Source organism: Apus apus, chromosome 1 (genome assembly GCF_020740795.1).
Source record: "Apus apus isolate bApuApu2 chromosome 1, bApuApu2.pri.cur, whole genome shotgun sequence".
Classification (NCBI taxonomy): Eukaryota; Metazoa; Chordata; class Aves; order Apodiformes; family Apodidae; genus Apus; species Apus apus.
In genome coordinates, this window is record NC_067282.1 from 76,175,436 (window position 1) to 76,187,446 (window position 12,011).

The 12,011-nt window shown below is 49.2% G+C and overlaps 1 protein-coding gene across 12 annotated transcripts in view; it reads left to right on the forward strand.

Annotated features, from left to right (window-relative positions):
* Positions 1-592: 592 nt before the first annotated feature.
* The window catches only part of BBX (BBX high mobility group box domain containing), a 145,217-nt gene continuing 133,798 nt past the window's right edge, over positions 593-12,011 (forward strand). For 4 of the 12 annotated variants that reach the window (XM_051623952.1, XM_051623983.1, XM_051623991.1 and 1 more), the window contains exons 1-2: positions 1,102-1,207; positions 4,627-4,699. Coding sequence is in view for 3 of the 12 variants with exons in the window: in XM_051623924.1 (XP_051479884.1) it covers positions 2,864-3,108; positions 4,627-4,699 (318 nt within the window). In the remaining 9 variants the exon portion in view is untranslated. Of the gene's footprint in view, positions 681-1,101; positions 1,208-1,828; positions 1,844-2,703; positions 3,109-4,010; positions 4,164-4,626; positions 4,700-12,011 lie in introns of those variants that run through there. The other 8 variants (XM_051623963.1, XM_051624012.1, XM_051623933.1 and 5 more) reach the window with 6 other exon arrangements.

Here is a 12,011-nt window from a genome sequence, read left to right on the forward strand (position 1 = left end):
GAACGTGCACATGGAAGGTCAGCGTAAACAGTATGCTTTCACCTTCTGTTTGAGTCCTACAGAAGGGAGCTTTCCCATTAAAAAAGTCAGACTACCGTTTCCCCAGGGCTTTTCCAACACCCGTCAGCACAATCGCCACGCAGTCACCCAAAAGCTGCCGGCCTCACGCTGTCGCTTTGTCCCTACGAGTCTGCAAGTGACACCAACTCACAGACGGGATTCCACATCCATGTGGCCGGCAAGGCAGGCGAGGCGCAGGGCAGGGACCCGGGCAGGGCACAAGGCACGGCGCGGACGCCAGCGCCAAACTTGGCGACTTCTGCCAGCAAGCAAGCGCCCGCTGCCTCTGCGGGAACCTGAGGCGCAGGCTGCCTCGGTGCCGACGCCGGGCCGGCGAGGGCCTCTCCTCTCGCCACGTTTGGGCCAGGATTCCTGAGGCAGCCGGGCAGCCCGGCGCTGCTCCGGCGCATCCCCGCTCCGCGCCGCTGCCTCACACCCTCCTGCCGGGTCAGGGGGCGGCCGCCGGCCTCGGCCCGTTCGCCCGGCTCCTCCCGGAGCGCGGGGCCGGCTTCCCGTGTTTACTCCCCGAGCAGGGGCTGTGCGGATGCGCTGCTGCCTCCCTCAACTTCTCCCGATCGCCGTGTCGTGGCCTCTGAATGGAACTCGCCCGGCTGGACAGAGTGAGTTACCGGGGCGCTGCGCCAGGGGCCGGGCCGGGCCGTGCCCGCACCCCGCCGCAGCCCTTACCCCGCGGCGGTGCCCGGGGCAGGCGTAGTTGACTCTCGCAGCCCTCCCCAGGCGGCCAATGGGCAGCGGCTGCCGGCGCTGCGGCCGGCGCGGCTCCGCGCTCCCCTGGGCGCAGGGGGCCGAGGGGCCCCCCGCTACCTGCCCCGCTCCGGCACCGGCTGCCCAGGCGCTGCGAGGGAGCAGCGCGACGAGCTTTGTGTGAGTGTGTGCGGAGAGTGTGTGCGCCAGCGGCTCCCTGGCGGGCCGCGGGTGTAACGGCGCCGCTGAATGGCTGGCGAGCCCGTCCCTCAGCGCGCCGGCCAATGGCGGGCCGCCTTATATCCCGGGGAGTGTTGTGGCGCTGCCCGGGTTGCATGGCTCTGTGTGGAGCCGCGTTCCGCGGGCGCCGAGGCGGAGGGGCTCCGCTGCGCGCCGCGCCTCGCTCCGGCCCAGCGGCGTCCTGCCCGCCGGCCCCGCCGAGGTGAGTGCGCGCCGTCCTCTTCCCCCGCGCCGGGGGGAAGCGGCGGGGAGACGGGCAGCGGCAGGCAGGGAGAGGGGGTGCCCTCGCCCCACACTTTCCTCCCGAGCCCCGGCGGCGGGGCAGCCCTCCGGGCCCCCATCCGCAGCGCTGGCGGCCGAGAGGGAGGCGCGGAGCTTCCTCTGCCCTGCGCGGCGGCTGCCGCGGCTCGCAGTCACTTTTTCCTCCCTCTCGTCAGCCTTGCCTTCGCTTGAAAGTTTGGGCAGGGGAGGACGGGTGGGTTGGTGCCGTCTGTCCGGCTGGGAGGGCAGGGGTGACCGGGGGTGTTTCACCGGGGCGGGGGGGGGGGGGAGGGAGGGAGGCAAAATGAATCGTAGTCCGTTTAAAAAAAAACAACCAACAAACAGAAACAACAAACAGAAAAAAAAAAAAAAGAGCCCCAGCACACGAAACAAAACCCCAGCAGAAGAAGAAGGCGGCAGGGGTAGGCCAGCCAGTGCCAGGCTGCGTTTGAAACCAGGCACCTCTCGCCGCCACAGGGAGAGAGGCAAGAGCAGCGGCGGCCGCGGCGGAGGGAGGAAGGAAGGGGAAGGAGGGCGAGGAGGAGGAGGAGGAGGGATGGCCATCGGCTGCCTTTCGGTCTGTGCCTCCGGGGAGGACTTGACAGGGAAATCGCGGCAGGCAGGCAGAAACGAAACTTCATCCCGAGGGGCGGCGAGGCGAGGCGAGGGGGAGAGTGCGCGGATCCGTATCGGCTGCCGCCGGCCTTGGGGGGGCTCTCCGCGCCGCCGCCGGGAGAAAGGGGAACGGAGGGGGGCGGGGGGGGCGGCGGAATAAACCCGGAGAGGGCGAGGGAGCCGATCCGGCGGCCGCACGGCGCTGGTGAGGGTGGGGGCGGGAGGAAAAACCCGGGCGCCGACCCCGACAACAACAGCGGCCGGGCTCGGCCGGAGAGTTGGGCTGTGCGTTTTCCGGTAGTCATCGGCGATGCACCCGGGGCGGCGGCGGCCCCGGTGGGCAGCGAGGGGGGCGGGGGGCGGCGGCCCTGCCGGGGTTTCGCCTAGATGTGGGATTGTGTGGTGTCAATAAGTTTAAGGTGGAGAGGGAGAACGGGAGGCGGGCGGGGGGCAGGCGGCGGCAGGCCTCGGCCGCGCGAAGTCCTATTTCTGAAGGTAAGTTGTGACATTGGGTGGTCGCGATGACAGAAAACTTGGCGGGGGGCGCCCCGGGGAGGGGGCGGCCGCCTCGGTGATGGCTCTCTCCGCCGCCAGGAGCCGGGTGGGTGATCGGCTGTTATTTGCTGCTGCGAGATCGGGTCGCTGGTAAATTACAGAAAGCAGCCCTCCTTCTCCTCCCCTTCCCCCCCCCCCCCCCCCCCCCCCCCCCCCCCCCAAGCCAGCCAGTCGCTTAGCTCTTCCTCCTCTCGGGTTTATTTGCAATGTATGAAACTTGCATGGCTGTGAGGAGAGCCGATCCAGTGTGGGTTTGCGAGGAGGAGGAGGACGGGGAAGGCAGGGTTGGAGTCAGGGGAAAAGGCAGGCAGTCGCGTTAATCCCGGGCGCCGCACGGCAGCAGGTTTGCGTTAGAAATACCGGTGGCAGCCCGCCGCCGCCGAATGAGGAAGGTAAAACGAAGCGATGCGAGAGCCGCCGAGGCGACATGTACGGCGGCGGGGCGAGAGGCACCGGCAGGCGGCTGCCCGCCCCCTCCCTGCCTGCCTGCCTGCCTCCCTGCCTCCTCCCTCCCTCCCTCCCTCCCTCCCCGCCGGGGCGGGGAAGGACCGTGCCCGGGTCTCCCCCGCTCGCCGCCAGCCCAGCCGGGGGGCCGCGGGGCTTTAACCGTGTGTGGGGCGGATTCGCCACTTTTTCCGGGGGAGGCCCGCGGTTAAAAGTTTTTTTCCGGAGGTGAGTGCGTGCGGGGAGGCCGGGGCGCCGCCAGGCCGGCGGTGGTCACTCGGGCCTGGGGCGCCGAAACCATTGCCCGTCCTGCTGGTGACACGTCCAAGTCCCGCAGCCCGGCGGGACGGCGAAGGGGCCCGGCCCGGCCGCTGGGGCAGGGACGGGAGTGCCGGTCTCCATGTGGCTCTCCCGGCGGCGGCACCTCCTCCCCGGTGGCAGCGGCGGCAGCAGCGGGATCATCGCCCGGGCCCGCGGGGAGGAGGAGGGGAGCAGCAGGGAGGTGTTTGCTGCCAGCCTGCCTCGCCAGATCCCGCCGGGGAGGGCAGCTGGGAGGGCCGGGGAGCCCCCCGCGCCCCCTCCCCGCGCCGCCGCCCCTTCCCTGCCCGCCCCCAAAGGTGTTGTGCAGACTTTTCCCCCGGGAGGGTGAGATTTATGTGCTGCATTATTGCTCCTCTCCTCCCCCCTCAAAGCAAGATGGACTCTCTCTTCTCTCTCTCTCTCTCTCTCCCTCTCTCACTCACTCGTACTCTCTCTTTCTCTCCCCCTCTCCCTGTGTCTTGTCAGCCGTCAAGATCGACATTTTGTAACTAAGATGCAAACTTGATGGTGACCGGGGGGGGGGGGGGGGGGGGGACGGACGCGGATGGGGGAGACGGGAAAGCCCTGGGTCACGGCGGTGTTTCTCCATATTTAATACCTTTTCTTTCCACCCCACCCCGGAGCCCGGATTCCGGTGGCCCTACACTTTGCACGGGCGGGGGCGGGCGGCGGCTGCAAGCGCTGCTTCCCCCGCGGCGGCCGGGGGTCTCGTCGCTCTCCCCGCGGGCTGCGGTGGCGGAGGGGCCGGCTGGGAGGTCGCAGGACTTCGGGGCGGGGGGGAATGGGCATTACCTGCAACTGTGTTACAGCCTTGCAGCCTTCCGTCCGTCCCTCGGCCGGTCGGTCCGTCGGTCTGTCTGTTTCCCCGGGTGGATCTCGTACCTGCAGCCTGGCGGCTTATTCTTGTTGTTAATTTTGCGTTGTTTGGCTTACCCACGCGCGGGGATTGATCGCTCACTTGTGTAAGTTCCCCGGGGTTATTGTTATGTATCACCATCCTTGCAGATGGTGATCAACTTTCTGCCTTTTATTTGGATAATGCCTGCGTGTTTCTCTCTGTATGCATGTAAATAATTGCGTGATGCATCCCGGTGTGTAGGTATATGTGTCTGTGTGTGTGCGCATAAACATGCATCCGTGTGTACGGGAGACATAGAGGAGAAGTAACCCAGCCTGCTGATGCACACTCTGATGATTTGCTCCATTTGCCCAGTCCTAATGCCCTTTAAAGACACGGTGCATCTTTTGTTTGCTCCTTACTGTTTCCTGCGACTGTCATCTTGTTTTAATGACAACTTCTCTGGGACTGGGGTGAAGAGGAAGCAATTTTCAAGTTTTGGGTTCTCTTTTGTTGATGTTGTGATGAGTTGCAATATTGTAAAATCCTGGTGCGCTGATGATGTGCCTTTATTTGATACTTTATAGGTCACTATCACATGACAAAGGCTTTGAGACAGCTTCATCTTCGTCTGTCTGTGATTACCATTTGCCTTCCTGGGTAAGTACATAAACTGTACACATGGAAAAAGAACTCGGTTGTTGTTGATAAGATAGAGCTCCTCGTGCTGCCACTTCTTACATGGAAGATGGTTGTTCAGGTTTTAGCACCTCAGAAGACACGTCTTGGGGTGCTTGTAGCAACTGCAAGGTTACAAAGTTTTGTATGAAGTGGTGGGTATGAATAACCTGAGAATTTAAAGACTGCATATTTAGATCTCTCTCAACTTAAAGCTTGCTTTGTACAGATAATCAGCTGCTTGACTTAGGGCAAAAGTTTTAAACCAAAGTAACATTAGAATGTGGAAAGTATAACCCACAGGTCAGAAACTTAATGAGAATGTCAAGTCCTTTTAAAATTCAGTGGTAGGAAAAAATATGAACATATAAACAGAATAGGTAATTGGAAATCTCTGGAGGTCGAGAATCAGTGAGAAGTTTAGCAGAACTGTAATACCACTACAATAGGAGTTGGTTCCGTTTTAACACGTAAACTCAGAACTAATGAAGACTCCATCCATAGTCTTTCTGTGTTACTGCTTTTGGCGTTGATTAATGCCTGTACCTATAAATTTAAAAGATGAATCTTAGTGACTAATTTACTAGTATTCCTATTTTTTAAGCTGTACGCTGGGAAAACTTTTTACACCTTTGGAAGGATTTGACATGTTTTAAGCTGAAGTAGAAGCAGGTAGTTTAAAGGAGAGATTCTAAATCTGTGGGGTCACATTCACAGATGACATAAAACGAGTGGCACTTGAAGCACTTCTCATACAATCACCCACAGTGGCACTGGACTGCATTTAGCCCAAACCGGGGAAGTGGGAGTTGATTTATTTTTTATGGTACTATTGTGTACATAATTAAAAACAAGGCAAGGCATGTATTTGGGGTACGCTTAGTATTCATACATGCGAATGATTAATAACATACTCTTGACCTTTTCCAGGCGTTGTGTAGCAGACATAGGGTAAGCGATGGTCCTAAAAACATGCTGACTCGAAGGCGGCTCTTGGGAGCAGCTGGTCTTGTGTGATACTATGACCACAAAACTAGTCTTAAGGCTGGGATAACCACTGTGGGGAGATCGTTTGAAGGGAGAACTCTGCCTGTTCTCTAGTTGCTGTAGAATTACACCCGAATTTCAATTTTTTGGATTTTGTGGGCAGTGAGATGGGTGTCTGAGAGTATAAACAGCAAATTAAATTACTGACATTCTTTGTGACATGCTAGTTCCTTTGGAGAATACTGCTTTCGGTTTTACAGCATTACTGACAAGGATCCTGTTCTGTGTAGAGTAATTGGTGCAACAATTTTTGCGAAGTAAAATCACATTGGAAAATTCGAAAACTGGCAGATAGGCTTCAGACTGTTGTTCAGAGCTGAATACAAGTGCACTGATTTCTGAACTTAATTTTCTGTGTTTTCAGGTAAGAGTCAGATTAGAGTGCTGTAAGTGCCAAGGAGTTTTTCTTTATTTGAAATAATAGTAAAATATGCTGAACAAGAACAGCACAGGGGCCTTGATTCAGGTAGTATCTTCAGTAATTATCTAGTTTTACTTGATGAAGTCTTTTGGATACATGGAAGCTTGGTCCTAGAAATGAAGGGGTGGTCATAATCTCCCCACAACTTTGAGAGGAGTGGACCTTGATTTTGTGCCTAGTACTATAAATGTAGGTCTTACTTGATGTTGAACAAATTACAAATAACAGGGTAGGGTAGCCTTTTGAAGCAAAAGGTGTAATATAGAAGCTTTAGAGGAAGTAGATAAACAGATTTTCTCATAGCTTTAAAAAAGTTAATAAAAAGAGTGTGCCTAGTTAAGGGGACCATAGAGATTTCATTAGATTTGCCCATAACTATAAACTTGCATTTACTTTAGGGAGCTTTTATTTTGGTAAAGCTAAGATTTCTTTTGTTGTTCAGTTCTCAGTAAAGTAACCATTCATGAATGAAGTTTAGTAATTCAGTCTTGACATACAGGAGAGACACCTGGGTTCTGGTCTTAGTTAACAAGTGCTGGGTGCCATGCTGGTGTGTCACAAGCTAAAAGAGAGGGAGCCACTTAGCAAGGGGACTTGTAAATGCTTCAAAAATGGGCCCCTGGTCTCAAAAGTTTGTTATATACTGCTTTCTCTCTTGGCACAGCAAGCTGATAAACCATTTCAAGCAGACACATAATTTAGCAGAAACATAACTTTTCTGTGTTGCAGTAAACTCGAAATATTTAAGCTTGTCCTTCATGCATTTGAGGTTTTTGGGGGCTGCTTGCCCTAAACTCATTGCCTGCAAAACTTTCATTGGTTTCAGCAGAAGGTTTATTTAGGAGCAGTGTGGGAGTGACAGTAAGAGGAATTCGTCCATGTTTATTTTCCCATTCAAGGAAGAAAACCTTTCTCCTTAATAGCTGTTGTGTGAATAATTAGATATTAAATGTCAGATTTCTACATAAAATATCAGAGGCAATAATGCAGTTATTTTATAGCTAATATTTTTCCTTTTCATACAGAATGATCTCAGTACAGTTTGTAAATTCATGGTTCCATAGCTTGTGATCTTGTATGCATGTGAATATCTTTAAGCAGAAGGCAAGTCATGTTAGATTCCCTGATACAGTTGCTCACACTCAGAGCTTAAAGTTCTTCCAGGTTGCTAGCATTCATCTTTGGGATGAGTATTCATGTTGTCTCTGAAGCTCAGTCACTGTGCTGTTAGGTGGAGCAGTCTTCTGGCGTAAGAACTGGTAGCAGTGTGGTGTGAAGAAAGGAAGTTTTCTCCAAGCGAGTTGAGGACAGTTACTCTTCTATGGCATGTAACAGTGGGAGAGGTGCAGGTAAGGTAGAAGAGACCTCAGGTGTGCAAGGCTCTGCTGTAGTGTAAAGGTTGTAAGTGCACCTGCAGTGAAATCTGGGCATCACCTCTTTTTGGGTGGTACATGTCAGGTGTAGTGTTCAGGCCTCCCTGTTTATTTGAAGGTGGCTCTTGGGTGGAGAAAGGTGCTATAAATTATAGTTGCAACTGAAAGGAAACAGAAGCCACTTTCCAAATTCTGAACCTCAGCTGGACTTCCTGTGCCCTGCTGTGGGGATGGCCTAAAGCAGCTGCTGGTGGAGTCAGCAGCATTACTGTGTCCCACTGGCAGATGCAGAGATAGGGTTTACTCATGAAAGTACTGCTGTATGTCCTTTTGCTACCTGCAAATGGAGACTGGTGGTACTTCCCTGTATCGTTAAGTCATGTGGTGCTCATACATTGGGACAGTTTTCCTGAGTTAATTAAATTTTGTTGTTTTATGTTTGTTTTTTTCTGTTTTTTGGTTTTGTTGGGGTTTTTTGAGTGGTATGGATAGTGTTTTACCTTACTGTAACCTTAATTTGTTTTCTTCGTTATTTAGGAGTGTATCAAGCTGAACTGAAATAATAGTTGTATGTATTTCAAAATATTCTTGAGAAGAAACAGGAAAAAGTTAACTTTCTGACTTACACAGTATTAACCTTGTCTCTTCTGCCCTCTTTTCCTGCAGTATTATTGTCACAAGCTTTTTCATTCTGCTTTATGTCAAAAGTTTATTAGGACTTACTTCCTTTTTATTACTTTATTTTTTAAGGATCAGTAATAATGCAGCGTTTCTGTCTGAGAGCATTGTGGTGGACTTGGTTCGAGTCAATGTGTGAATTTCACAAAAAGCACAGCAGTCACACTTGACGGTTTCAGAAGGGGTAAGACCTGAACCAACGAAAGGATTACTCTTATTTCAAGAATGGCTCGATGGGCTGCTGTTACATTGCTTAGAATAGAAAGAAAAAAAAGCACATTATTCTCTCAATAATAATATTGTTAATAATTTGCAGTCATAGGCATTGCTTTATTCATGTGCTTATGTCCTGTCTGGTGAGGTACATAAACCATACTGTAATCACACACCCCAGAACAAGGAGCAGTCATTTTTTAATCCCTGTTTTATCCATCTGAGATGCAAAGCAGTGAAGGAGTGTAGGCTTGCCTGCAGTCACTTAGCAGGTTAGTGTTAGCAGGGAATGGAATAAAATCCGCATCTTGACTCTAGTTTTGTATCCTTTTCCTTGCTGTGTGCTACTGCACTGAAGGCTTTCCTGGTAAATGCCTGTCTTGACATGTGCATAGTCTGACTGGATTCTGTGCCAGGTGGATGTCTTCTGCTAATACTCAACTTTCATTCATAATGCTTTCAAATAATTAAAAAACAAACAAACAAACAAAACCTTCAGAACAGTGCTTAGAAATTACTGACTTTCGTTTTGTTTGTTTATTGACAGGAGAGTCTAAAGTAGGACAAGAACTCACTTAACAGTTTTTGCCACTAAACATGGTATTTAAGCTGCTGTGTATATTATATGATTATTACACTATTTAATGCCAGCTTCCTTCTATTAACTGTATGAACTAAGATGCTAGTTTTCATAGCAAAGATGTAAAAATACACATTCATCTGAAGTAGTTCTTTACATTAGAATTCTTTTTCCCATTAATAATCTAAGGAGAAATGGCAACTAATTTACTTACGAAATGTGGAACTGACAGAAGCAGCTACTTTGGCACTGTGGCAGTGTTACGTCCTGTCTGGCAGTGTAGTGACTTACTAATTTCAACTTTATTTCTAAACCACTGAAATATTTAATCTTGTAAGATTTTCAGATTTGCTGCTTACTAGTGTGACTGAGAATATCAGTTGGCTTTGATTTAAAGTAGGAGTTGTGTTTGAGGAGGAAAGCATACTTTACTTAATGACTGCATGTAGACATAATTGTAGTATTCTCACAATAGCAGCATTTTATTATTTTTAATATTTATAAATTCAGTTACATAAAAGATGGATTAACAAAGAAGAAAAGCATGGTTTTGACACTTCTCAGTATTTGTGCCTTTTCCACTATAGCACACAAATGCATAATGTAATAGGGAGTGCTTATGAGTGTGGACAATTTAGCATGTGACGATAAACTAGCTTCAGGCCTATCTGAGTACAAAGAAAGCTAGTACAACAGAATTTTGATTTTTAGCAAGAGGGAGGAAAGTTAACAGGATTTCATTAGACTATACTAAGAAAATCAGTTGCTTAGGAAGCATGGCATTTTTATTGTCAGAAATCTTCCATGTGGGTGTTTTGATATAAGAGATTTTATAAAATGTAGCAATCGCTGAAAATAAGAAACAGCATTTTATTGACCCTTCATGTCACAGTGAGCCTCATTCAACAAAGATAAAAATAATTCAGTGGACTTATGCAGCATGGGATCTATGGAATTTAATTCAGGTGGAAGCTCTTTTGACAAGAAGCTTAAGAAATCCTGTCTACACCTTCCCTTGCTGAGAGGAAGTGTGAATAGGTCTCTTCCCTCTGCCTGTTTGGTGTTTTTTGTTTGTTTCTATTTTAAAAATAATATTTTTTCTTTCTTAAAGGTAATATGTGCATAGCAGATTGTTGAGGAGTGTGCTTTTAGACGTTGTAAAACCACACTAACTGCATGCCCACCTGTGGGTTTGCTCTCCTCATGTAGAAGTAGCAAGAGGAAGAGTTCTGCGGTCCAGGCTCTTAGGAAGGACTTTGTCCTGCTCTTCTGAAACCCAGAGTTCCTTGTGGTAGGACCAAGTGCAGATCTTAAAGGCTTGCTCCTTGCTACTGTTGATGAGAGCTGAACTGGTTTGTGACAGGAATCAAATTAGGAGAGCCTGAACCTGGTCCTGGGCTTCTGGCAGACTAGGTCATGGAGTGGTTGGTGACTACCCTGTACTGCCAAGCGTGTCAGGAAATACTTTACTGTTGTTGTCTTTAAATCCATACTTTTCAGTTCTTTCCCCACTATACTTTTTCTGCCAGCTGTGTAAGGACTTTTAAACATACGTCTTATAAGAAGGTGTCTGCCTTTTTCTTGTTGTTTTGCTGGGTTTTTTGTTTTTCATTTGTACCCATGTCCTAAACAATCAGAAGTTATCCAGCAATGAGAGTGGGTAGGGCATGTTACACAGTAATAGTTAGGATTATGTCTCTTGTTGTAGAACAGTAAGTCTTCACTCTTCAGCCTGTATGTTCTTTTATGAAGCAAATAATCCTAGGTTTTTGTTATGTGTGTGAGAGAATGCATTGTTTTGTGGTTGTCAAAGCAGTATTTCAGTGAACAACATCATGAGAGTTTTGGAAATGAAGCTGGATAAAGAAAACCTTGGGAGAGAATAAAAGGAGTGAGTGAGAACTTGATTTCCTATCTTATTTCAGCATCTTCAATGTGAAGCAAATCCATGAAAGTCAGTGGAGCTGAAATGTTGTGATGTTCTGCCTTAAAATCTGTGCATAAAAGTTGGGAGGAAATAGTTCTTTTTTTGCCAGGTTGATGAAAAAGGCATTTTTGTGGTTGGCCGTGTTTGATTTGCTGTCCACAAGTGGTCTTTGAGTCACATCTTGCTTACAGTGATCTACAGTTAGCAACATCATGCTGATTTTTATTTTTTATTCCTTATGGAGCGAAATACAGGAACATCAATGTATCTGTAGAGCTCAGTCATGCAGCTACAGCTATTCAGTTGGATTCCTGAACAAAAAGCCAGAACCAGAGCTGCATCAGCAACATGCCTCCCTTTGCAGATCTACTGCCTGAAGTTACCGGTGGCCTGTAATTCCTTAGGAAAGCTGCAGATTTCACATTATTCTTAATTACTGATGTGCATATAGTAGTGCCAGGGTTGTGCACCTGTTGTACTTAGTGATCAGTGCACAAGCTTGTAGGCAATCCTCGACCTGATGATGAGCGATGCAGGAAAGGCTAGGAATAGAGACATTGCTGAAATACGCAGATTTCCCATGAGCGAGAAGCAAGAGCTTGAAGTGCTCAAATGCCAATTGGTAGGTGATGCATCTTTTGGCATATGGGCTGTTTTGTTGGAGTATGTTTGCTTTCCAAGTTGGTTATGTGGCATTCTGATGTGCTGCAGGTCAGTGGTTGGAGATGTTAGATTTGAAAAGAAGTAGCATTATCACCTTCACTTAATTGATAAGTCTGGTTTCAGATATGCTTTCTCTTTCCAAAAGCTTTCTTTATACCCAGACTTCATATTGAATATTGCAAACTTTCTGCCTGGCTGAATTCTAATAGGTGAGTGCTCTGTGCCACAAACTTCTGAGTTTCAGGGTTTATTTTATTTGAATATGTCTGTAATACTTTTTCTTATTTAAGTAAAGTGTCATTATTTGTATTTCTTCCCTCTAATTTGTTTGAGATACTCTTTCATACGTTGTGTTAAACATCAGTCATCAAGTGCTCATAATATATTTTGAA